Source organism: Staurois parvus, unplaced genomic scaffold (assembly GCF_062004578.1).
Source record: "Staurois parvus isolate SC_StPar_1 unplaced genomic scaffold, SC_StPar_1.0 ptg000438l, whole genome shotgun sequence".
Taxonomy (NCBI): Eukaryota; Metazoa; Chordata; class Amphibia; order Anura; family Ranidae; genus Staurois; species Staurois parvus.
The window spans coordinates 5270903-5297702 of record NW_028318234.1 but is presented as its reverse complement, the minus strand read 5'-3'; the positions used below and the strand labels follow the sequence as shown (position 1 = coordinate 5297702).

The 26800-nt window shown below is 41.9% G+C and overlaps 2 protein-coding genes across 3 annotated transcripts in view; one reads left to right on the top strand and one right to left on the bottom strand.

Annotated features, from left to right (window-relative positions):
* The window catches only part of OSMR (oncostatin M receptor), a 116182-nt gene extending 97572 nt beyond the window's left edge, over positions 1-18610 (top strand). Inside the window, exons 16-18 of the mRNA XM_089687827.1 lie at positions 5611-5704; positions 9688-9760; positions 14089-18610. Of these exons, the coding sequence (XP_089543953.1) occupies positions 5611-5704; positions 9688-9760; positions 14089-14583 (662 nt within the window). The 3' untranslated portion in view covers positions 14584-18610. The remainder of the gene's footprint in view (positions 1-5610; positions 5705-9687; positions 9761-14088) is intronic.
* A 3014-nt stretch (positions 18611-21624) lies between these two features.
* RICTOR (RPTOR independent companion of MTOR complex 2) overlaps positions 21625-26800 on the bottom strand; it is a 246095-nt gene continuing 240919 nt past the window's right edge. For both annotated transcript variants that reach the window (XM_089687825.1, XM_089687826.1), the window contains one exon: positions 21625-23321. In XM_089687825.1, coding sequence (XP_089543951.1) covers positions 23247-23321 — 75 coding nt within the window. In that variant the 3' untranslated portion in view covers positions 21625-23246. The remainder of the gene's footprint in view (positions 23322-26800) is intronic.

Below are 26800 nucleotides of genomic sequence, written 5' to 3'. Positions count from 1 at the left end.
TCATCCGCGAATAAGCTAATTTTATGTTCTATTTTCATATGGGTGATTCCTGTAAATGCGGCGTCATCTCTAAGTATTGAGGCTAACGGTTCAATGAGTAGAGTAAATATTATGGGGGATAGGGGACATCCCTGTCTAGTGCCGTTTGAGATGTTGAATAAGTCTGAGAGTGTGCCATCCGTTAGAACTCTGGCTGATGGGTTGGAGTATAGTGAGAAAATAGCTGATAGCATCCATCCTGTGATCCTGCATTTTTGTAGTGTTTGTTGCATAAAGTGCCAATGTATGCGGTCAAATGCTTTTTCTGCATCTAGGGATAATAATAGGGAGGGCTGTTTGGTGGTTTCTAAGTTGTGGATAAGAGATATAAGTCTTCTAGGGCTTGGCGTCCAGGGATAAATCCTACTTGGTCAGGATGTATTAGAATGGGGAGGTATTGAAGGAGTCTTTGGGCTATTATTTTAGCATAGAGTTTTATATCCGTGTTAAGTACTGAAATAGGTCTATAGTTTTGAACCATATTAAGGTCTTTACCAAGTTTAGGGATTGTGATTGTAGCATTTCTTTGGGGAATTCTCCTATAGAGGAGGCGTGATTAAATAGCTTGGTCAGGTATGGTGAAAGGTCAGGTGCAAAAATGTTGTACAATTCGTTGGTGAAACCATCATTTCCTGGGGATTTATTATGGGGTAAAGTTTTGATGACCTTTTCTATCTCCGAAGGAGATATAGGTGGATATAGATGCGAGTTGTGATGGAGTAAGTTGGGGGAGTTTCGCAGAGCTTAGAAATTTTTGTATGGAAGCGATCGTTGGTTGTGTTGTGTTTGGGTCTGATTTGAGATTGTAAAATTTTTGGTAGTATGATGCGAAAGCATTAGCTAAGAGATGTATGGGTAGTTGGGTGTTGAATTGAGGAGATTTTAGATTTAAGGTGTCATTGTTTGATTAACTAGCTGCCGACCGCAGATAGCCGAATGACGGCTAAACTGCGGCCAGCCAGTTCTGAGTGGACGTCATATGACGTCCTCCCAGAACGCGCTCTCCTGCGCGCCCCAGGGGGCGTGCACCCGGCGATCTCCGTGATTGCTGTGTCCTACGGACACAGCTGATCATGTGATGTGGTAAAAGGCCAATCACAGCGGCCTTTTACCACCTGATCAGCGGTGTCCAATGACACGCTGATCAGAGGGAAATGCAAGTGCCGGTTCTCGGCTGCACTTTCCTCACGCTGTCAGATCGTGAGGAAAGTACTGCCGAGAACCGTCAGTTGTCAGAGCGGGGATCGGCACCGATCATCAGGGCACTGATGATCAGTGCCCTGATGATCAGTGCCCAGCAGTGCCACCCGCAAGTTCCGCCCACCTGTGCCCAGCAGTGCACCCACTAGCTCCGCCCACCTGTGCCCAGCAGATCACCCACCTGTGCCCAGCAGTGCACCCACCTGTGCCACTCTGCAGTGCCACCTACCTGTGCCCAGCAGTGCCACCCACCTGTGCCCACCCACCTGTGCCTACCAGTGCCACCCACCTGTGCTGCCCACCAGTGCAGTCCAGCAGTGCTGCCAGTCAGTGCCCAGGGGTTGTGCCAGTCAGTGCCCAGCAGTGATGCCAGTCAGTGCCGTCTATCAGTACCCATCATCAGTGTCACCTATCAGTGCCGCCTATCAGTGCTGCATATTAGTGCCGCCTATCCGTGACACCTCATTAGTGCTGTCTATCAGTGCCGCCTATCCGTGCCACCTCATTAGTACTGCCTATCAGTGCCCTATAGTGCTGCCTATCAGTGCCCATCAGTGCTGCCTATCAGTGCCCATCAGTGCCGCCTATCAGTGCCCATCAGTGCTGCCTCATCAACGCACATCAGTGAAGGAGAAAAAATACCTGTTTGAAAAATTTTATAATAGAAACAAAGAAACTTTTTTTTTTTTCAAATTTTTTGCAATTTTTTATTTATAGCGCAAAAAGTAAAGTGCCCAGTGGCGATTAAATACCACCAAAAGAAAGCTCTATTTGTGAGAAAAAAATGATCAAAATTTCATATGGGTACAATGTTGCATGACCGCGCAATTGTCAATCAAAGTGCGGCAGCGCTGAAAGCTGAAAATTGGCCTGGTAAATAAGGGGGTATAAGTGCCTGGTAGGCAAGTGGTTAATTTTGTTAAAAAGGAGTTAGCTTTATTGCCTAAGGAGTAGAATTTTGATTTAGTTTTTAATAGATTAAGGTCATATTTATAGAGTAGAAGGGCTTGGAGTTTATTTCTGTCTGCGGCTAGGGACGTGGAGGGATTTTGATTTTTTTTGTTAATTTCTTCTTTTTGACTTATGGAAGTCAGGAGTTGGTCAATTTGTTGTGTTCGCTGTTTAGTGATGCGGGAGTTTAATTGTATGAGGATACCTCTCATGTATGCTTTGTAAGCGGACCACAATGTGGTTATAAAAATATCAGATGTATCATTGCATTCAAAAAATATGTTGTGCGCTTCTAGTAAATGTTTCTTATCATCAGGGTTGTTTAATATCACTGAGTTCAGTCTCCAGAGACGAGGGCTTGGAGATTGCTGTCTAAGGTTATGCTGATTGGAGCGTGATCTGACCAAGATATATTACCAATTTTGGAAGATGTTACGTGTTGAAGAGTCCATTTATCTGTGACGAAGAAGTCAATTCTGGAGTATGATAGATGAGAAATGGAGTAGTATGTGTAGTCCTTTTCTGTGCTATATTGGCATTGCCAGATATCGTAGAGATCATCGTCATGTAAAAAGCGGTTGAAATTGTGCTTGGAGGGGCGTCCGTTGGTGGAGGAGTCCAGAAGTTGGTTACCAATAACGTTAAAGTCTCTGCCCATAATAAGTCTACCTTGCTTCTGAGAGGAGATGGTTGATTGGAGTTTGTTCTAAAATTGAATTTGGTTGTTGTTGGGACCGTATACATTAACCAATGTATAGGGGATGTTATTGATTTTGCAGATCAGGATGTGATATCGACCTTGAGGGTCTGCTATTTCAGAGACGTGAAGGAATTGAAAAGAGTCTATTATGGCTGTAATGACTCCATTTTTTTTTTTTTGTGTTTGTTGCCATGTATACATGAGAGTATCCATGGATATGAAACTTGGGGATCTTGGTTGATGCAAAATGGGTTTCTTGTAGGAGGAGTACATCAGTGTGGAGTGAGCATGATTCTTTTTGGAGCAGCGATCTTTGAAGGGGGAATTGAGGCCATGTACATTAAGCGAGGATATCTTAATCATTTTGTTGGTTAGTATGTGAGTTACTTGAGTAGGAAGGTTGTTTTCGTAATTGTTGAGAAAAGTGGAAAGGTCGTGGTCATTGATGATGTCTTTCTGTACGTTGGGTGGTGCGTTTGTGGATCGGTCGTTGGAGTATTGTTTTCCTTGTTGTGGTAAGATTTTCATTTGAACGATGGAGTTGATCAGTCGACTGGTGGTGCGGGAAAGGAGGAAGGTACGGATGGGTAAGAAAAACTTGCTAAAAATGCAAGTCATAAGAGTAGCGGATCTTGCTACTGTAAAACTTGGGGGTGTGAACAGGTATCGACCGTAAACGAGGTCAAACCAAAAAAACTTTTGTACCATGCGAATACTCGCTAAAGGGCCGTTTGCTAGCTTGAAGTGGTAAAATTATAATGCCCAAGGCATAGTGGTGTAGATGGACTGAGGGCGTTATGTTTTAGGACCATTCAGCGTCCATTTGTTGTGTAATAGCTGAGCTGGATTGTTGTGGTTCCGCAGGTATTATATTCCAGGTCTTCAGGAGGTCTATGCCCACTTCTTGGGTTTTGATTGTGAAGATTGCACCGTGATGTTTAACGGTCAATTTTGTAGGGAAGCCCCATTGGTAGCCTATTCCGTGGTTCCTGAGCACTTTAGTTATAGTAATCAGCTTTTTGCGATTGAGCAATGTGGCTTTTGACAAATCAGCAAAAAGCTTGATGTTTGCGTGTGATGGCGGGAGTGGGGGTGGGTTCCTTGCTGCTGCCATTAATTTTTCTTTTATGTGGTAAAAATGGATGTGTGCCAGAACATCTCTGGGGATTGAAGCTGGGAGGAACGAAGGTTTGGGTATCCTGTGAGCACGATCGATGGCTAGCTCTATATCCGAGAGTGACGGAATGAGATGTTTCATGTATTGATAGATGTAGGGGAGCAATGCGTCGTTAGTAATATTTTCAGGTATACCCCTGAACTTGATATTATTGCGTCTGGATCAGTCTTCTAAATCCGCTAATTTGAGGTTTATTTTTTCAAGCTCCGCATTGTGGTCTGCGTGTGCGATCAGATCATTATGCGCTATGACCATTTCTCCCATTTTATTTTCAATGTGGCGCAGTCAGTGGTCTTGTTGCTGTATCACATTTGAGATTTGGGAAATTGATGAGGTCAAGTCGCTGTGTATAGTTTAACGTAAAGATAGAAGCATATTCTTCATGCTTATTTCGGTGATCAGTTGGTTAGTGGCAGGGAAGGAATCTATCAGAGATGGCGTAGCAGTGTGAAGTAATATCTGCGTGAGGAAAGGCTGAGTATCAGTCAGGGGGTCCGTGTCTAATCTGGGCCTGGATTTGGCTGGACTGCTGGTGGTGGGTGATAAAGGAGGAGATGACTCACCCGGGTCCCCTGGATAAAGAGAAGTTCTGAGCCTCGGATCCAGCTGCTGGGCTTTGTTGTTCTCCTCATAGGATCTGTCATATTGATTTTGACAGGTGCTGTGGCCGTTTAAGGAGCCGCCGGCGCCATCTTGGATGTGTGATGTGACAGCAGGGAAGAAGTTAGTAAGCTTACCTGGCTGTCCCGGAGCCTTTCTGTGGCGCGGCATTATGCTAATTCGGGTCTGCCCTCTGATGGGACCCGACAGAGCGGTTTGGAGACCTTGCGATCGGAGTGAGCCGAACTGACAGCTAGCGGGTGGACGGAGCTCCTGTCAGATCGCGTCCATCCCACAGCCGGCCGCGCATGCGCCCCCCTGCATATGGTTTACACTGAGTGTGTAATGATAATATTGTGTATATTATTTTCTTTTTTATTTCACATGCGTTATTTATATTCTCTACACTGACGGTGTTGTCCAGTAAATATGTCAGGGCTTGGAACAAAACCATAAAATCGCCAGAAGTGTTTACAATGCTGACTTGTAACTCGCATGCTTCTGTCTGACCTAAAACATACTGGGGGTTATTTTACTAAAACTGGAGACCAATCAGCTTCAAAGTTTTATTGTCAAAGCATAATTGAACAAGCTGAAGTTAGAAGAGAATTGGCTACCATGCACAGCTGCACCAGATTCTTAGTGCACCAGTTGTAGTAAATCTCCCCCACTGGTCAATAACACATAATATAAAGAAAGACATAAGATGGCGGTCAGATGTACAATTACAACTACTGAGCATACATAGCATACATGTGCATGCAGTAGGCAGACCATTTACCGAAATCCCCAGGGCCAGTCCAGCCTCAGAGAGGGCTGTTCTCCAAAAAATGTAATGCGTATGACCTTTAGCTGCACTGAGCATTAGCCTGTGTCTAGTTTTCTAGCGGTCCATCAGCTTGTTTCAGGCAATAATGACTACAATAACCTGTTTCTTCTCTAGCTGGAGCAATGATCATGTCCATCCTCCTACCTGTGATTATAGTGTCAGTGCTGGGTGTCATACTACTCCTTGCAGGATGCTGGAAGAGGGCCTGGTAAGTGCTTATTTGGTTTCTAAGATACTCTCTATACAGTATATTCCACACCAACTACAGTAGGTCAGTTTTTCGCAATCTTTTTATTTAAGATGGAGGAACCCCTAAAAAGTTTCAGGTCTCAGGGAACCCCTGCTAATAATCACTATATCTACAGCTCAGGGTGCATTGGCATGAACAGTAAATTGAAATACAAAAAAATAAATAAAATAATGGAATTAATAAATAAAATAAAGGAATGTGTATTATGTAGCGTATTTAATATCTTGGGGCTGCTCTGTGACATTTTGTTTCCAGTTAAAAAAAAATGAAACGAATATTAGTGATCAGAGCCCCCTTACACTGGTGCTCGTTGGCAAAAGATGATCATTGGGAGACGGGCCCCATTACACTACATTATCATTGGTTTCAGTGGTTACTTACTTAAAGTGTTACTAAACCCAGGACCCTGCATTCACTATATCTGGTCTCACACAGTACACACAACATGGAAATGCAATTATTTTTAGTAAATATAAACTTCCAAATACCTTTTCTCATCAGCAGATAGAGCAGTCTTGTGACTTCAGCAGAGCACCAGTTAAAGCTTGTAGGAGGAGTTTTCTTTCTGCTCTAGGAGGATGCAAAACCTCTGACCCTCTGTCTGGGCAGTGCTGATTGGCCCTGTGCTTTAAGAGGTAGAAATTGCTCATTGTTTGAGGGATCCTTGTGCAAGTTTCATGAGAGCAGTATGGGGGCCATCATAGTTCCTTTCTGAGTATGTTAAATCCTGGCTGTGATGCTTACCTCAAGCTTCAATAGTTTTAATAAGTATGCAGAACAGAAGAGTCAAAGTCCATATATGCTGTGTGCATCAAGTTTCATTTACTCCCAGAATATGAGCATGTCCATATGACTCTTCAAAGGACATGGTATTGCAGACTTCATCAACCCCCCCCCCCCCCATATGACCAATTAAAGGAAAGCAACCATTAGGCAGACCGTGGTGAGAAATGGCTGTGGCAGTTTGTTGGTGTTACACAAACAATCCACGTACACACTACAATAACCGTTGAAGAAATTCAACATGCAAAATCACCCTCTTCTGGCTCAGTTATTGGAACTCGACTCATCACAACATCTAACACTGAAAATGACCCCCCCCAGACTCCAGGGTGATAGCACCACACAAAGTGCGTGCGACAAAAAGGGGGGAGGGGGAGCTCTTCTGCTTGCAGGCTGGCCACTGATCCCAAACGATCCAGGTGCCCCTTATATTCTGTCCGCCAAAGCTCCAGAAACTTCCGTGACTCCCAATTGGATCCCAGGAATTCTACTTAACATAATTTAAAGGGGCCAACAACAAATTTCCCCACACGTGACAAACCCACCCTTTACAACTTTAAACAAACCCATTTAAGAGGGGAGGGGTGGGGGGCGGCTGCAATCCCACAAAAGTGGTCCCAAAGGTTTGTGCCCGCTTTTTATTAGCACTGATCACTGTATTGGTGTCACTGAGGATGTCATTGACAACAAGTCAGTTCCCCCCCAGTGTCAGAATGCCCGCTGCAGTCTCACTATAAGCTGCTGATCACCGTCAGTAGTAAAAAAAAAAAAAAGCCCAGTATATATACCGCCATTTGTAAATGCTATAACTTTCACTTTAACAAATTAATTTACATGTATTGGGATTTTTTTTTTAGCAAAGACTGATAGCAGAATACATTTTGGCTGAAATTTATGACTAAATTAGATTTTTTTTAATTTTTTTACTGGACATGTTTAATAGCAAAAAGTCAAAAATATTGTTTTTTTTTCTCAAAATTGTCAGTCTTTTTTTTATAGTACAAAAAATAAAAAAGGCACAAGGATAAAATACCACCGAAAGAAAGCTCTGTTTGTGGGATAAAAAGGACATAAATTTAATTTGGGTGCAGTGTTGCATGACTGTGCAATTGTCAGTTAAAGTAACGCAGCGCCGTATTGCAAAAATGGCCTGGTCAGGAAGGGGGGTAAATCCTCTGGTGGGCAAGTGGTTAAACTGGATTTGTCAAATACATCTCACAGACTGCAACTCACACGTGTTCCACTGTTCCTTTGTTATAGCTATAAGGTTCATTCTGTATACATTGTTATATGTGTCTATATGGAGTCGCTGTCTGTGCAGAACTATATAATGACTGTAACAGAGTGCTTTGAATATCTATCCAAGGCGAATCCAGCTGCTCCTTATAGTGGTTGTAAACCCTTCCATATACCCAGTAAGGGGACTATCCCCAGGTGATACACAGAGATTAAACAATCCTCCTACATATGTTGTACTTGTCTATCTGCAGTCTTCTCTTCTGTATATATGGTCAATAGTTCAGAATTTATAAAGCTTCTGTAGGCTGTCAGAAAGCAGGGGGCGGAGAAATCTTTATTAAACAACAATCACATCACAGAGAATATGCAATGTTGTGATCACATGCCTGATGGAGGGGTCCTGCGCAGCTCAGAAAAGCTTTACCATGTCTTCAATAAAGATTTGGACACTATTTGATGATCCATGGTGTGCTGGGGAATATGTGCATTATATTTGGACTTCAAACACGTTTAGCACTTCATTACATAGGGCCAGGGGAAATTGTAGTTTATAGAAGGTGCAGTAGTTTAGAAGGAAGGTAACATAGTCTGTGCTTTCAGTTCAGCTCAGGAGACATGACAAGGATGCTGCATTTCTGGCAAAAGTAACATCTATTTTCTGTACTTGTTAAAACATGAAAACTAATGTAGCCACCACACTGTTACCTCCATTTCTGGGGTCTCCCACCAGTGCTGTCTGTTCCTCCTCTCCTGCGAGTACCCCAATAGCAAGCCATGTGGGTGTGCTCCTGAATCGGGCTGTGCGTCTCTAGACTCCCACAGCGGAGCTCAGCCTCATCCCCCACTCCCTCCTCACAGTTCCCGCTGCTGCCTCGGTGTCCTGTGAGAAAAGGAAGAGTGCTGCTGCAGATGAGCACAACGCTGGATTGAGAGAGGATTCAGGTGAGTGTTTAGTGGTGAAACAACTACTGTGATATGTAATGTAACCGTCCAAGCCTGCGCTGAGTACTTACGTTAGAATACCGCTCCCTGTCCGAACACCGACACCACAGATTTGAAGTAAACCAGGAAATAGACTACTTTATTTTAACACAGATACAAGATATATACATTCAAGGGAGCAACCCCCCTCCTTGCATGACACAGGGCGGGCAATCTACCTTTAGTAAGAAGAGACACACCAACAGACAATCCCATCAGGAGGGCTGCTGGAAACAACCCCCACCAAGCCAATACACAAACACATCCCATAATAGTTTGCTCCCAAGCAAGACACACAATAGAACAATGGGATGCAACCACATGGCATTAAACAATCAACAACCCCCCACCCCAATATTAGGACAGATCACTCTGTACCTCTAACAGGCACAGGGTGACTTACACATAATAGGGATATGGAGAGCTGAGACAGGTGTCTCCCCACCTCTCCAAAGTGAGCTGGGTTCCATGGCCCCTCCACCTAAAGTAACTCCCGTCACAGGATGTTTTTTACCATAATGCAGGGGATTTATTAAGGTAATAAAATGTCTTGACTTTAGAGCACAGGTGTCAAACTGGCGGCCCTCCAGCTGTTGCCAAACTACAAGTCCCATGAGGCATTGCAAGATTGACAGTTACAAGCATGACTCCCAAAGGTAGAGGCATGATGGGACTTGTAGTTTTGCAACAGCTGGAGGGCCACCAGTTTGACACCCCTGCTTTAGAGCCACTTTAAAGCATTTGGGAATATTTACATCCATTAAATGATCAAGCTCCTCTTGGAAGGTCAGGAAGGAATTTTTGTTTCATCTTTTGGGGCCAAAATTGTAACTGCAAAATGCCATAACGTGCACAAATCTTTAACTTAATTAATGATATTACTGTTATACAGCGCCGACCATTTGAGCATTTTTATCTACTTATGTTTTTTTTCCCAGGTTGAAAGAAACATGTTATCCTAATATTCCTAATCCTAACAAGAGCAAGGTCCTGTCCTTCAGTTCAGCAAAGGTAAATGGTTTCCACTATTTGGCTCTCACTTTAATAAGGCCGGGCACAAGGCAGAGCTGATAAGCAAAGGACAGATTCCCGTAAGAGCTGTATTTTTAATAATTAAGAGATTTGGTGCGGCTCAAAGGTGAAGCAGAGCTCTGACTGTTAGGGATCCATACAATAGATAGGCAGGTGTAAGAACAATAATTGCAAACATATTGGTAAACTCCAAAGCGATGAGCTTTTGCTAGGCTCTAAGTATACATTGTTGAATTAAAACATGTTTTCCTCGGGTTTAGATGTACAGTTGTGTTCAAAATAATAGCAGTCAGACATCACTAACCTGATCAATCACTGTTTTTGGTAGAAATGATATTTCTACATGGCAAATAATTTACTAGCAGGTGTAGTAGAGTAATAGAAATCCAACAGACCCAACAGTCATGACATGCATGCTGCTGATTCTGTGTAATTGAATCACTAATTGAAAGGGACATGTTCAAAATAATAGCAGTGTGGAGTTCCATTAGTGAGGTCATTCATTCTTTAAAAAACAGGTGGCAATTATTGCCCTTATTTAAGGAAGGAAGGCAGCAAATGTTGTACATGCTGGTTACAGTGAATTTCTCTCTGAATCCTGAGGAAAATGGGTCGTTCCAGACATTGTTCAGAAGAACAGCGTACCTTGAATAAAAAGTTGATTGGAGAGGGGAAAACTTATAAAGAAGTGCAGAAAATGATAGGCTTCTCAGCTAAAATTGATCGCAAATGCTTTAAAATGGCAACCAAAACCTGAAACACGTGGAAGAAAGCGAAAAACTACCATTCAAATGGATAGAAGAATAGCCAGAATGGCGTGGACTCAGCCAACAATCAGCTCCAGGAAGATCAAAGAAGGTCTAAAGTTACCTGTGAGTACTGTTACAATTAGAAGACACCTATGTGAAGCCAAGCTATCTGCAAGAAGCCCCCGCAAAGTCCCACTGTTGAAAAAAAGACATGTGCTGAAGAGGTTACAATTTGCCAAAGAGCACATTGACTGGCCTAAAGAGAAATGGCGCAACATTTTGTGGACTGATGAAAGTAAGATTGTTCTTTTTGGGTCTAGTGGCCGGAGACAGTTTGTCAGACGATCCCCAAACACTGAATTCAAGCCACAGTACACTGTGAAGACAGTGAAGCATGGTTGCGCAAGCATCATGATATGGGGATGTTTCTCATACTACGGTGTTGGGCCTATTTATCGCATACCAGGGATCATGGATCAGTTTGAATACATCAGAATACTTGAAGAGGTCATGTCGCCTTATGCTGAAGAGGAAATGCCCTTGAAATGGGTGTTCCAACAAGACAACGACCCCAAACACACCAGTAAATGTGCAACATCTTGGTTCCAGACCAACAAGATTGACGTTATGGAGTGGCCAGCCCAATCCCCGGATGCTAATCCAATAGAAAACTTGTGGGGTGACATCAAAAATGCAGTTTCTTAGGCAAAACCAAGAAATAGAGAAGAACTGTGGAATGTAGTCCAATCATCCTGGGCTGGAATACCTGATCACAGGTGCCAGAAGTTGGTTGACTCCATGCAACACAGATGTACAGCAGTTCTCAGAAACAGTGCTTATACAATTAAATATTAATGAAGTGATTCAAAGGAAAGCAAAATCTTCAAACATTTTTCAGTTTATATAGTGAATGTTTGAGTTTGTAAAGAAGAATACAAACACTGCTATTTTTTTGAACAGTCTAATATTCACTTTTCTTCAATTTTTTTTAGAGGAATAACACAAATGTGATATATTTTTTTTCATGTTTTGATTTGGAATATAATGTGCAGTGTTCCCAATGCATTTGTGTGTATGGAAATAAAAGCCCATTCATTTGAATGAACTCCTGTGCCACGTGACACACAGGGAAGAAGTCCCTGCACTTCTTCTGAAAACGCAGCCCGCACAGGAACTTCGGTTCCCAGTACAGTTGCGTTTTCCAGTACGGGCAACGTGTCATTAGAACTAATGGCACCTGCCCGCGGGTGGTCCACATTCCTCTGTGGGTGGTGCGGCTGCACGGATTTTCGTGCGGATCCGCAGCGGCACCACCCGTACATATGTGAACCTAGCCTTAGAGTTATAATGACATAGGGAACCTTTCGTCCCGATGTGATGAAAAATAAACATTCGGAAAAAAACAAAAAGCAGTTGACCCCTCCCCCCGTATGTAAATACAAGCATTGATTGCGATACAGGTTCCAACTCGCCCCAAATGTTGGTGAGAGTAATACTTCTAAGCATTATTCATGGTAAATCCTAAACTGATGACCTGTGGGGAAAATATAGGAGTAGCGGCGTTTGGCGTGCAAGTAATTTTAAGACATGCTGCATTTTTCCACTTCGCAACACACCACAGATCACACCAGGGATGTTATTGGAACCTCTTTGTAAAAAGGTTTCTTTTTTCAAATCTTTGCATAGAATTAAAAAAGAATTAGTAATCATACTGGGAATACCTTACACTGCGATAGTGGTTGAGTCAGTTGTATCGCTTGCAAGTATCTCACCACATATGAGTAGCCTAAGAAGCTTTTATGAGTACTCTGTTAAATATAAACAGTCTGGAAGTATGTCAGCTCACAACCTTTAGTGTCCAAGGCAACTTATCTTTTCTTTGAATTAAAACGGAGTTCCAGCTGAAAAAAAAAAAAAAAAAAGGCCGGCAGCTACAAACACCGCAGCTGCTGACTTTTAAATACAGTCACTTACCTGTCCCTCGGACCAGCGGTGTCCCCACCGGCTGTCTTCTCTACCTGGTGCCGGCATCTTCAGTGTGGGCACCCGGCTGTGACAGCTTGCGGCTTCACAGCCGGGTGCCCACTGTGCATACATGAGTAGCGCTGCGCTTTATAAATGGCCCCGTAGTCGATCGCCTTAGGCAATTGCAGCGAAAGTGGAAGCGGGTACCTGTCAAATTCGGGTACCCGCTCCCCAAAGGTGCCAATCCTTAATGGGTAGCAGGGGACAAAGACTTAAAGCAGAAATTCCCCTTTTGGGTGGAGCTCCGCTTTAAGAACTTTTTTTTTTATGAAGTTGTCTTAACAGGTTAAGAATATTGTGACAATGTGTAAATATGATTCTATAGGATGGCTGTTTCAACTGATGACAGATAACTGTACAGCAGGGGGTCTCCAAACTTTCTAAACAAAGGGCCGGTTTACTGTCCTTCAGACTTCAGGAGGGCTGGAGGGCCCAGTGGGGGTAGAAAATGCCCCAGTGTTGGTAGGAATAAAAAAAATGACAGTGTTTGTAGTCAGTGGATAAAGGAATAGTGTCCAATCATTGGTATTAGTGGGAGGAATAGTGCTCCACCATTGGTGTCAGTGGGATGAATAGTGCCCCATCTTTGGTATTAGTTGGAGGAATAGTGCCCCATCATTGGTATTAGTTGGAGGAATAGTGCCCCATCATTGGTATTACTAGGAGGAATAGTGCCCCATCATTGGTATTACTAGGAGGAACAGTGCCCCATCATTGGTATTACTAGGAGGACCAGTGCCCCATCATTGGTATTACTAAGAGGAATAGTACCCCATCATTGGTATTACTAGGAGGAATAGTGCCCCATCATTGGTATCAGTGGGAGGAATAGTGCCCCGTCATTGGTATTACTAGGAGGAATAGTGCCCCATCATTGGTATTAGTTGGAGGAACAGTGCCCCATCATTGGTACTAGTGGGAGGAATAGTGCCCCGTCATTGTTATTACTAGGAGGAATAGTGCCCCGTCATTGGTACTACTGGGAGGAATAGTGCCCCGTCATTGGTACTACTGGGAGGAATAGTGCGCCGTCATTGGTACTACTGGGAGGAATAGTGTGCCGTCATTGGTACTAGTGGGAGGAATAGTGCCCCATCCTTGGTACTAGTGGGAGGAATAGTGCCCCATCCTTGCTACTACTGGGAGGAATAGTGCCCCATCATTGGTGTCAGTGGGAGGAATAGTGCCCCATCCTTGGTATTAGTTGGAGAAATAGTGCCCCATCCTTGGTATTAGTTGGCGGAATACTACCTAATTGTTTATATCAGCGGGAGGAATTGTGCCCCATCATCGGTGTCAGTGGAAGGAAAAATGCCCCATAGTTGGTGCCATTGGAAGAAATCGTGCCACCTTGTTGGAGTCACTGGGAGGAATTGTACCCCGAGTGCCGGATAGAGGCAAGCAAAGGGACGCAGTTTGGAGACCACTGTTGTACAGGGAAAGCCATCTCTTTCAAACAACTGTAGGCATAGGCATACATCTGCTAATAGTAAATCTGACTGGGTTATAAGATATATTTTTGTTTCTTAACAGGGACCAACATGTATCAATGTCTTACCAGACGTTAGTGCTCCTCAGAAGGTAGAATGTGTTTATGTCCTGGAAAAGATGGATATTGGCCATAACCTAAATGATAACAGAGACCAGCAAACAGAAGTGATGTATTCTACCATCCAGAGACCTGCTAATACTACCCCTACAGAAACCTCTGAGGATATGTACTTCGCTGAACGCCCTCTTAATCAAACAACACAGGATCTGCTATACAAACCACAGTCACCCACCTACCTTGAGTTCTTCAATGACAACTACATTGGTACTTCAGATGACTCGTATGAGGAGAGCCTTGGATACAGACCTCAGATGGGTTCCCTCCAGTTATATCAATCTTCTGGTGAGCTTCCAAGTGGCAGTTACCCACAGGATCCAGTGTTAGAGTCAGGACATCATTTAACTCTTTCTGCCATTGAAAACGAGCCAGTGAGTCCAACCTCTGTAAACTCCACTTCATTCATACTCAAAGATTGATGGAATCCTCCATAATTTTGCAGCAGACCCAAAGATATCCATGCAGCTAATTCAATTCTTTGGACATAGAAATTCAGTACAAATAGAGAACAAAACAAATTGTTGGCATTAAGAAAATACTTCATGCACTGCTAGAAGAAATGTAAAAAATGTGAGCTATTTTCATTGTAAGGAAAAGGAAATAGGACTTGCCTTGCACCAATAATGAAAAGTGAACTTATACTAAGTGCTCTGAGATATTGTAACTACCTACTTGTGTTCTCAGGTATTTTTATTGCCTACTTAGTAAAAGTAGCAATCTTTTGAACAAACCCAAGGTTTAGAAGGATTTTGTTAACCCCCATCTCAGTTTCCCTCTCTGAAACTGGAAAATTGTATCAAATACCTACCATAATTTTCCTTTCCTAGCACCATGGGAGCATACTAAAGGGTGTGCTGCCAACAGGAAAATTGTATCAAATACTGTAATTTGCTTTTCCTTGCGCCAGGAAAGTAGTGTAAGGTTGTTACTAAGGGCCTGTAGTCCCCAACATTTGAACTAAGACCTGCCATTCGGCTGTCTAGTCTGAGTGCCCTTTTTGGACACCCAAGCACCTTCACAGGGCAGGGTGGGTACAAACCTATATTTAATGATTAGGTAAATACTTTCATATTCATGCCTTCAGAAGCATAAAGGTGGCCATAGATGGATTAAAATTCAGATGGTTCAGCAGGGACTAACTGAATTTCAATACATGTGTGGCCTGCATTCAGAGATGTTGATCTACCATTCAACAGCCCTGTTAGATAAAAGCCGCTTGATCAGTGGCCGCAGCTCTGATCTATGTACATTGACAGTAGGGGAGTCTCCCCTCTGCCAAAATACTATAGTGCAGTGGGCAGGATTCCTTCATCTACTATGAATGTAGGGATGGGGCAATCGGTTCTTTTTTTTTTTTTTCTCGTTCGGCAGCTGGCTGAATGAAAAACTGAACCACGTATGGCTAGTTTTAGGAATGAGTTCATATTGAAGATCCCATCATAATACATGTTCTAACTTTAAGACCTGCCAATTCCTTGTCCTGTGAAAGTGTCCTTCCTGGCCCCTAATGCTCATCACTGGCCATGGTGACAGTGGTTGGTGGGGTTTAGCCCTGAGGTTAGAAATCAGGTGCCTCATAACAGCGTGAAACTAATTTCAGAGAGGCACACAGGGTAGGGTCTCTGGCAAACAAGGGTAATAATAATAATGAGCATCTTCTTGTTTCTCATTTAGGTAGGACTTGAACTTGCAAACAAAAATATCAGATACAGTTTACGTTTCAAGAAACTCACAAAGACTAAGGCTTACAGTGGTAGCCTGTGTAAAATGTGGCCAAAAAATTACATTGGTTTTCATTTTTATTTATTACCTATTAACCTTGTATGTTTTCTATTTTCAACAATAGGTAGTCATTTGTCCTTCACTTGGGATTATCCACTACCATATGTTTTCTTAATTGTTGCTGTTCAGATTGGTCCGAATCAGTACAAAAATTTACTAGAATTGGCAGGTCCTGGCCATCAGGACCTTTACTGTGTAGCATAAATAGAGAGGCGCCAGAGCTAAGCAGCCAGTGGACAAGGAAAGGTTTCCACTGTGCCAGGTTATGGACAGTAACACATTTACATACTGTATTTGTTACCAGCAGTAAATAAATTTAAAAATAAACCCTCACGAACCTTTGTAGCTGAAGACACTGTGGAGCAATTTATCCTCAATTTCACAAAAGAAGCAGTTTTTCTTTCAGCAGCTTAGCTAACCCTGCTCCCCTTCTGATCAAAGCACCTGCTCTGTGTTCATTTAGAAATTAGGAGGCTAGATAACCTGAGAGGGGAGGGCAGAGATGTGTCACTGCTGGCATTTCAGTAACATTTTGCCATTACAATGCTTTGGAGTTAATGAAGATGGAAAAACATGTTTTTGGTAGTTTTTGTATCTTCTTTTTTTTTAATGCAATGGGCTTTAACATCTGCTGAGGATTATGGAAGTTGCTTTGAAATATCCTGGACCTGTTTGACGACAAAGATGGCCCCTCTTTAGACTCAACAATCTAATTTTTTCCACAAAAAGACAATTGAGAAAAAAAAAAAAGGTTTAAGAAATTGAAAATGACTGTACACAAATACAGCTTTGTGGCAAATTCTCTTCGCTCATTCCTAGTAATAAAGTTAAAGTGTTACTAAACCCCGGACCCTGCATTCACTAAATCTGGTCTCCCACAGTACACACTACATGGAAATGCAATTGTTTTAGTAATTATAAACTGCTAAATACCTTTTCTCATCAGCAGTTAGATCAGTCTTGTGACTTCAGCAGAGCACTGGTTAAAGCTTGTAGGAGGAGTTTTCTTTCTGCTCTAGGATGTGAAACTCTTGATCCTCTGTCTGGACAGTGCTGATTGGCCCTGTGCTGATCACATGAACCCTCCCAAGACAAACAAAAACAAACCTCTCTAGCAATAAACACCAAACTGTGCATGACTACGGATTCAGTCTGTATCAGGTGGCCATTTCAACAAGAAGAGGGGCAGAGAAGAAAGGATCAAACCACCTTTTTACACAATGCAGAGGATTAAGCTCCAAGGATCAGGCCCTCCTATCCCTCTTGTATTGAACTGTATTGTCTCCCGTTATATTGTAAAGCGCTGAGCAAACTGTCGGTGCTGTATAAATCCTGTATAATAAAAATTAACCCCTTAGGTTCCACAGTGAGTATAACAAGCATGCTTTATTGCATATACAGACTGATTTTACTGTTGTGGGTTTAGTAACACTTTAATATATTAAATTATCTCCATTTTAAACTTTTAAAAGTAAATGTCAAGCCTAAGAGCAGACACCAAAAAATGCTTACTGTTTTTGTTGGCCAGTAAAGCTTCTTCTGTGTGCCTCTCTGAATCTAGTTATAGTGTGTTTCCACAGAACTATGCCTCACCTACTGCCACCCCCCTGTTCAACAAGAGTGTGGTATTGGTATGGCAGCTTGTGGTATCTGTTCATGGACAGGGATTTTTATACCCCCCATCTTCCTTGGAGAAGAAAAGAGGGGTCACGTGCTTTTTATCATCCTGCTCTGCACTGGCTTTCATGAGTGAAAAGTGCTTTGTGAATGGAGGCAGTGAACCTTTCATTCATCCTCCATTCATAGATCGCTTTTCATTCATGAAGGCTATAGTAGAGCTTCTAGGATATAGGGAGGTCAATAGGTTGTGCAGATTAACCCCTGCAACACATGACTACAGCTGCAAGGTATAGAGGGGGAAAGAAGATTTTGAATAGGACAGCTGGCATCAGCACGAGGGACACGTCAGATTAAAGGTAGGTACCGCTGCTTGTGCTGATTTTATGTACACAAAAAGTTTTACCTAACTGAACATGAAGGCTGTCATTCTGACTTTTCTGAAAAATGCTAGTTGCTTGGCTGCTTCTAGGATTCATACTCCCCAAGTCACAGACCCACAAGAAATCAAGGAGGAGTCAATTTACTAAGGGCAAAACAATAGTTATAGTTCACTTTGCTAGGGAATTTTCCCTTAGTTAGTGAACGAGGTGAATATTTGCTGACTTTCATCAACCAATCATGTTCAAACAAATATATATATATATATATATTTTTTTACTTGTGAGTAATCATTCATTAAGTTAGGCAAAGTCCCCTTGCAAAGCAAACAGCCTATTTATTTGCCTTTAGTAAATCAACCTCAGAGCTACTGACCTGTCCTGGATCACTAACTCCTAAAGCCTTAAGGTATAACATGATAGCCTGGGACTAGTGTTTTCAGAGCAGGAGGTAAGGAACGGCAGCTTCTATTACTTCTCAGTAGAGATTTCCTGTAAAAGCACACACACTCTTATTGTTGAATCCCACGCAGAAGGCTGGGATATATACACTGTTCAAATGTATTATTCCAAATATTCATGCATTTGTATGGTTTTATTTTTGTACTTAAACTATATCAAATATTGTTACATTTTGGAAATAAATGAAAGTACTTCTATTACCTGATCTGTGAGAAGGAATTCTGATTTAATTTACAAATTTCCACATCCATTGATGGATACAGAAAGTCATATACTGTACTTTCAGCTTAAACTGCCACCTACAGGATTGACATTGGCAGAAAAAAAAGTTGTAGGCCAACCCAAGATACTCGTCCTATTCCCGGCTTGCCAGTTTTATTAGTGTTCTAGAAGGGTGGTCATCTTTTCTCAGGACTGCTGAGAAAAGTCTAGCCTGTTTTGCTAGCTTTCATCTTCTATCAAGATTTCTGATACATCGCTGCTTACAGTGGTTGTAAAGGCTGAAGGGTTTTTTTTTTTTACCTTCATGCATTCTATGCATGAAGGTGAAAAACGTTCACTATGCAGCTCTCCCCAGCCTCCCACACTTACCTGAGCCCAAGCCTGATCCAGTGGTGTGCACGAGAGCAGCTGTTGTCCCAGCTCTCTGCCTCCTCAATGGCTCAGATAAAGCTGCGGGAGCCATCGGCTGCTGTCTATCACAGCCCAGACAGTGAGGAGGGAGTGGGGGGCACAGCAAAGCCCAGTTGTCTGCATCTATGGACAAGTGGGGCAAGCCAGCACAATAACCCCCCCCTTCCAGCAAATGGCTTGCAAGGAGGGGGGACTTCAGATGCAAGTGAGCAAAAGCATTGCACAGAGTAGGTAAGTATAACATGATTTGTTTTAAAATTTTGATCCTTTAACCTTCCTAGCAGTAATCCCGAGTGTGTCTTGGGGTTAATTTTCAGTACCAAAAGCGGTAACCCCGAGCCACACTCGGGATTACTTTGTCCTGCAATCCCCCGGTGTCCTCCCGTTGTGTCTTCCGGCCAATGCCGGCATCCGTCTTCCGGGTTCTCTTCCCTGCGAGCGTCGCGACGCAGGGGGAAGGAACCGGTGGGAGATTACAAAAAAGGAAAAACATGACATACACACAATACATTGTAATCTGTTAGGATTACATTACTGTATCAAAACATTTCACCTAACTTTTGTCCCTAGTGTTTTGTCCTGTAGCCTGCCTGCACTTTTACCATTCTTTCTGCCTGGAAACTTGAGAACGTCCATGGCATCCAAAAAGCGCCCCTTTAGGTCAAAAGCGGTTTTAGACCAGCTAAAAAACAGCGAGAGAGAATTAGAATCCCTTGCATAATTGAGCGATAGTGATCCGTGGGGAAATTCATCAACGACGATTCTGCAACTGAGCTCAGTGATGTGCGAACTTGGTGCTCTATTTCAAATTTGTGTTTTTGGTTTGATTACATTATTGAATTAAATTTATTATATTATTTTTTATAATTATTATACAGGCGTACCGCGATTGACAAATTTAATGCGTTCTCTGGGACATTTCGTATTGTGAAAATTTCGTAAACCGAAACGCAGTTTCCCATAGGAATGCACTGAAAACCAATTAATCCGTCCCGGAGGTGAGAAAAAAAGTCAAAAGTCTTATCTGTTCAAAACTCTTTATAAAGTGCACTTTATAGGCATGGGGCCGGCGCTATAAACCTGCCAGGCGCAATGCATCCTGGGGAAACTTACGTCGTATTGCGAAAACAAAAATCGTAAACCAATGCATTATTTTCAATGAATTTTCATTTGTAAACTGAAAATTATGTTACCCGAGGCTTTCGTAAACCGAGGTACACCTGTATTATAATTTATGATTTCGTGTTTCAAGCTTTATCATACCTGGTATGTTTATTAGACTCTTGTTTGAACAGATTTAAGTGAATTATTCCTAAGAATTACAGGCCTACAATATAAAACAACAAATTTCCATGCAAAACAATATACCGCTTTGACATTCAAAAATATTGACATAATCAGACCGCCAGGGAGGTTAATATCACTTTAGGCAGGCCATACATGGGTTTAAATTTGGCTGGTTCAGCAGGGACCGCATAAACTTTGGTCCATTTATGGTCACTGTGGTTGTACAGAAGTTGACCTATCAAAAGACTTCTGTCAAATTTTCCTTGTTCGATCGACACTGCAGGCTATAGACTGCAGGGCTGATCTGTGTATTCTGACTGCAAGGAAGTCTCACAGCTGTCAGAATACAATAGCTCCCTGCTGGCTGAATTAAAAAAAAAACTAACAAAAACCGACTAATATATGGGCGGTCTAAAGCTGATCTCTACTTACTGGAATGTGACATTCAGACATTGGACTCTGCTTAGGCGGCTAACTGGTAAAAATTAGCTGCAGAGTGCTTTCTAGTTTCAGAGCCGCGTGGCTTCCCATCTCTGAAGACTTATTTTCTAAGTAGCCAATTTGCGTCGATAACGGGGAGCTACTACTGGGCTTCTTCAAATTTCCGTTTCTCATTGGTTTCATCACAGAAAGGGTTAATGCTGAGGGATTGTGCGCTGACATTCTCTAGGTAGTGTCATATGCACACTTTCTTTTCCTGCCATTCAGCACTTTCCGGTTGCTGCTCCTGCTTCCAATGTCCATGTGAAATTCCGATCTTTGGTCCATCCTCACAGATGACTACAGTGACTTTCACCTTTGGCCACCTGACCCTACGTCTGCTTCCAAGCAGTTGGTTAGTGAGTATCTGAAGTTTAGCCTTGTACCTTGAGCTGTTGATTCTTCACACTGCTGTGCAACATGTCTGATTAGGGGGAGCTACTCCTGCTTTAACAGGTACCTCCAAAGCTCACATGCCACCAACAGCTACTAAGGTGACAGCACTCCCCTACCAGAATGTATCTACTGAGGAGCTGCGCTGCCAGGAAAGGATGAGTGTGAGGACTACAGAACACCTTCTCCTCTCCATAATATAGTGGGGAGGTCAAGCTTCCTAATATTTTTGTTTGACACAACACTGCAGAGTGCACTGGATTAACAGTTTTTTTTTCTTTTTTACACATATTAAACAGATATAACAAAACACTATCAATGGTATATTTAAAAGACCAAAAATGGGAACACATAAGAACAGTTCTTTTTAGGGTTACATATACTTTAACTTGCATGAAAAAAAAATGCACTACAACACAAAAAGGCTCATTTTAAATTATCATACAATTTAATTGCATTTTATACATTGTTTCACACATGGAAACAGAGTTTCAGTATCACTGTGTGCGCCAACCTTTTTTTTTTTCTTCTTTGTTTTCCGGTAAGCAAATCGGACATACTTTGTGATGAAAGATTTACACTGTTTAGCACACACGTAATTCCTCATTTGCACAGATTCTAACAGTCCAGCTGGATGATATATACATACACTCAAGCCATTCAACATCATAAAATGTGAGTTTACATACGCGCAATGTAGTGACTTTGTCCATGCTAGTTATATACATATTTGCATATCTTCACCTTTTGACTGGCAGAAGGGATCCAACACTTTGCTCTGCAAATGGTCAGATAAATTCCGTCAGCGAGAAAAAAGTTGAAATTCAGAACATTTCCATTCAATTTAAGATAGATATGTATAAACAAAAAAAAAAAAAACAGAAAAGGTGCATGTGTCAAAGCCATCAGCCTCTTCCGACCAATTACATTGTATGAATATGTCTTGTGCAAATCTATTAAAACAAAGGGGGGGAAAGAAAAAACAAAACAAAAAAAAAAAAACACTGGCATTAAATAAAGAGACAAAAAGACAGACATTGTTTTGTGCTAGATCTTCCTCTGGCATATCCAGAATACTTCTAGCAGTCATGTAAGGTCATAATGTGATAAATAAAATATATCCAACTTATAAACAGATTGTCTTTTGTTTTCTTTGTCTTCTGGCGGAATGTGCAAAATGCCCGACGTCACGTCTTGCTTGCTTCCCGTGAGACCTTTGACAGAGGTGAAATGTATCAAGGTGGCGGTGTCCTCCTATACAACAGACTGGATTCTGAGCATCGGTTATGGCCATAAAACACTTGCTAGCTTCAGAAAATGGAGAAGGAATCAATTATCATCAGTCAGGTTCAGGGACACATAACGTTTATCTTATCCATGAAAGTGTTTTTATAGTTTTGCTGGGGGGGAAGAGAGGTTACAGAGTTACAGTGGCAAATAAAAGATTAAGCATTCTACTGTGATGGCAGCAGGTAATCTTAGGTTGCTTCTTTCTTGGGTTATAAAAGAGAGGCCGCATACATCCTCATCTAAGTAGTGTTTTGAAAAAAGCATTACAGGGTCTTCGTCCCTGAGGTGTCCCTAAAATCTTGGCAGGTGGATTGGAAGGGCCATGCAGGAAAATACCGATCTGTAAGAAAGGGTCATTATACAAGGCATCATACTGCTCGAGGACAGACAATGAGTCTCTGCAAAGTGTCCAGCTATTTACATAGGTATTTATAGGATTCGTGGTTGTATCAGTGCTTGGCTCTTGCATACAAAGGTATTTATGTTTGGAATAGCCACATTTGCGTTGACAGGAAACTCCCCTGGTTGGAGGGTGAACAAAAAAAATGATCACTGTTCAAATTAAAAGAAAAAAAAAAAAGTGTGTGTATTATAATTATATATATATATATATATATATATATATATATATATATAATATTCATATTCTTCATTCACAGTGCACATAGCATACTGAACGAGAGAAGGTGCTCCTGTGTCCGTGGGCCAGTCAGCCAGGCAAATGTCCATTACTTCCTGCTGATCACAGGAATCTAGGGTCATGATTCAGCATCAGCAGCAATTATAGGTTGTTTTGGTGGAACTGCTAAGAGAGCTTCTGCTTCTTCATGCATCTGTTAAAAAGAGAAAAAAATAATGACTAGATTAGCTATTGTAGAGAACAAAAACAGAGTGACTGTGTAGGCAAAAAAAGCACCCGGGGGTTATTGGCACTTCTAAATCCTGCATTCCAATGCAAATCAGCAAAAGGCTGTACTTGGTCTGCTTTGCCAATTCAAATGGGTCTAATGAGGACATGCTGCATCTAGAAAGACAACACAAAGCAGGTCAAAGGTAGCTCATAACTGTCATTTACACAAAGCATGTATTAGGTGAATGGGAAGGGGATTTAAACGTATCTCAAATGCAGGAAAACAACACAAGTGCAGATAGCAGAGTGTTGTGTGAGCTACACCAACTAATCCACAGCTCCTTTCAGCAGTCTGCATTTATATAGTATTAAAGGCTTACTATAGCCATAAATATGGTATTCAGGTTACCATACAGTGGATATAAAAAGTCTACACACCCCTATCAAAATGTCAGGTTTCTGTGTAAAAATGTGACAAAGATAAATAATTTTAGAACTTTTTCCGCCTTTAACCACTTTCCTACCAGGCACTTATACCCACTTCGTGCCCATGAATTTTCAGCTTTCAGCACTGCTGCCCTTTGAATGACAATTGCGTGGTCATGCAACATTGTATCCATATGAAATTTTTATAATTTTTTTTTTATTACACAAATAGAGCTTTCTTTTGGTGGTATTTAAATCGCTGATGGGTGTTTTATTTTTTGCACTATAAACAAAAAAAGAGCAAAAAAATGAAAAAAAAACACGTTTTTCTTTGTTTCTATTAGAAAATGTCACAAACAGGTAATTTTTCTCCTTCCCTGATGTGCATTGATGAGGCTGCACTGATTATGTGGCACTGGTGGGCATTGATGAGGAGGCACTGATGCTGCTGCACTGATATGCAGCAATGATGATCACTGATAGGCGGCACAGATGGGCACTACTGACGGGTGGAGCTGACAGCTCTGACATATGGCACCGATCATCAGTGCCGATCTCCGGTGTGAAAGCTGCCGGTTATCACCAGTACTTTCCTCACACTGTGACCGTGTGAGGAAAGTGCTGTCGATAACCGGCAACTGTATTTACTCCATGATTTGTGGTGTCATTGGACACAGCTGATCACGAGGTAAAAGGCCGCTGTGATTGGCCTTTTACCTCATCACGTGATCAGCTGTGTCCATAGGAGACAGTGATCATTGAGATCGCCGGGGGCACGTTCTGGGAGGACGTCAAATGACGGCCTCCCAGAACTGGGTAACCGGGCTGTAGCCGGTATTCAGCTATAGCGTGCTTACCAAGTGGTTAATGGCACATCTTGACTTGCCAATATTTGCCGCTCTTCCTTGCAAAAACACTAGAAATCTGTCAGATTGCAAGGACATCTCCTGTGCACAGCCCTCTTCCAATCACCCCACAGATTTTCGATCGGAATCAGGTCTGGGCTCTGGCTGGGCCATTCTAAAGCTTTAATCTTCTTCTGGTGAAGCCATTCCTTTGTTGATTTGGATGTATGCTTTGGGCCGTTGTCATGCTGAAAGATGAAGTTCCTCTTCATGTTCAGCTTTCTAGCAGAAGCCTGAAGGTTTTGTGCCAATATTGACTGGTATATGGAACTGTTCATAATTCCCTCTACCTTGACTAAGGCCCCTGTTACAGCTAAAGAAAAACAGCCCCAAAGCATGATGCTCCCACCACCATGCTTCACTGTGGGTATGGTGTTCTTTTGGTGATGTGCAGTGTTGTTTTTGTGCCAAACATATCTTTTGGAATTATGGCCAAAAAGTTAATCCTTGGTTTCATCAGACCATAACACATTTTCCCACACGCTTTTGGGAGACTTCAAATGTGTTTTTGCAAAATATAGCCGGGCTTGGATGTTTTTCTTCGTAAGAAAAGGCTTTAGTCTTGCCCCATAGCCCAGACATATGAAGAATACGGGAGATTGTTGTCACATGTACCACACAGCCAGTACTTGCCAGATATTCCTGCAGCTTCTTTAATGTTGCTGTAGGCCTCTTGGCAGACTCCCAGACCGGTTTTCTTCTCATATTTTCATCAATTTTGGAGGGACGTCTAGTTCTTGGTAATGTCACTGTTGCACCATATTTTCTCCACTTGATGATGACTGTCTTCACTGTGTTCCATGGTACAGTTAAGTCCATATACATTTGGACACAGGCACAATTTTAGGTTTTTTTTTTTTAGGTATTTACCAAAACATATTCAAGCTATAGTTATATAATGGATATGTGCTGAAAGTGCACACTTTCGGGTTTAATGTGAGGGTATGTACATCCAAATTGGAGGAAGGGTTTAGGAATTACAGCTCTGAAGAGTAGCCATCCCCCTTTTTCAAGGGAGACCTATTAGAACTGAACTTTATTTGGGGTTAATCAGAAGCACTTTAAATGATGGCAGGTGTGTACTGACTCCTATTTAACATGATTTTGAATGTGATTGCTTAATTATGCAACCACATTATTTAAGTTTTTTTTGTTTACTTCCCCCCACTAAAAGATTTCAGTTTGTTTTTCAATTGAGTTGTACAGTTTATGGCCATATTAAAGGTGTAAAAAAACTAGACAAAAGATCAATCATTTCAGAACTTTTTCCATCACAGAAACCTGTTATTTTAACAGGGGTGGGCAGACTTTTTATATCCACTGTATGTAGTAATATCTGAAAGATAGTATTTAGCATATCACTTTTACATGACTTCTTTTTCTTCTCATCTACATGCAACTGAATGCAAGCCGTCCAGGTAGCCACAATCGTGATAAATGAAGATAGTGAGAGGGTCATCACTAGAGCCAGCACTTTTGTGCAGTGCAGGTAAGAGAGGCCAAATGGAAGGGCCACTAATTGGTAGACCAGAGGTCCCACCACAAATTGTAGAAAGCAAACTATCATCTGACCATCATTTCATTTAAACATGGAACCTCTTCAGACTGCAGCAATTTGATATTTCCATGGAACTCGTGTTTCAGCTTATCCTAGGGACTTGCTCATAATCTACACACATCAGCTTTTGGAGGGTTCACTGCACATTCAGATGTCATCAGGCAACTTACAATAATAAAGTACCTATGTTTCAAATAAAACTATTGTAGCTCAACTACTAATGCTTTTAAGAGACAAAAATGAATGCAACTTTGTATTCATTACTAAATCATTAAAATTCCCTATACAGTAGCACTCAGACTGGGTGAGGGGGACAGAACTGGAAGCCAACCAATCAAGTGCACTGTATGCAAAGGTATTGACAAGGTGCATGCTGTTAAAGGGAACAGCAGACTGAGTAGAGAGATTCTTATTACTGTGGCTGCTCTTTCTGTCCAATCAGCAGTAAATTGCAGGACTGGATGAACAGAAATACAAAACACTCAGGCAGGTAAAACAGTTCCTTTTTTTTATGTCTGCCCCAAATTACATCACTGGTCTACAAATATCACCGAAACCGTACTCTCCGCTCCT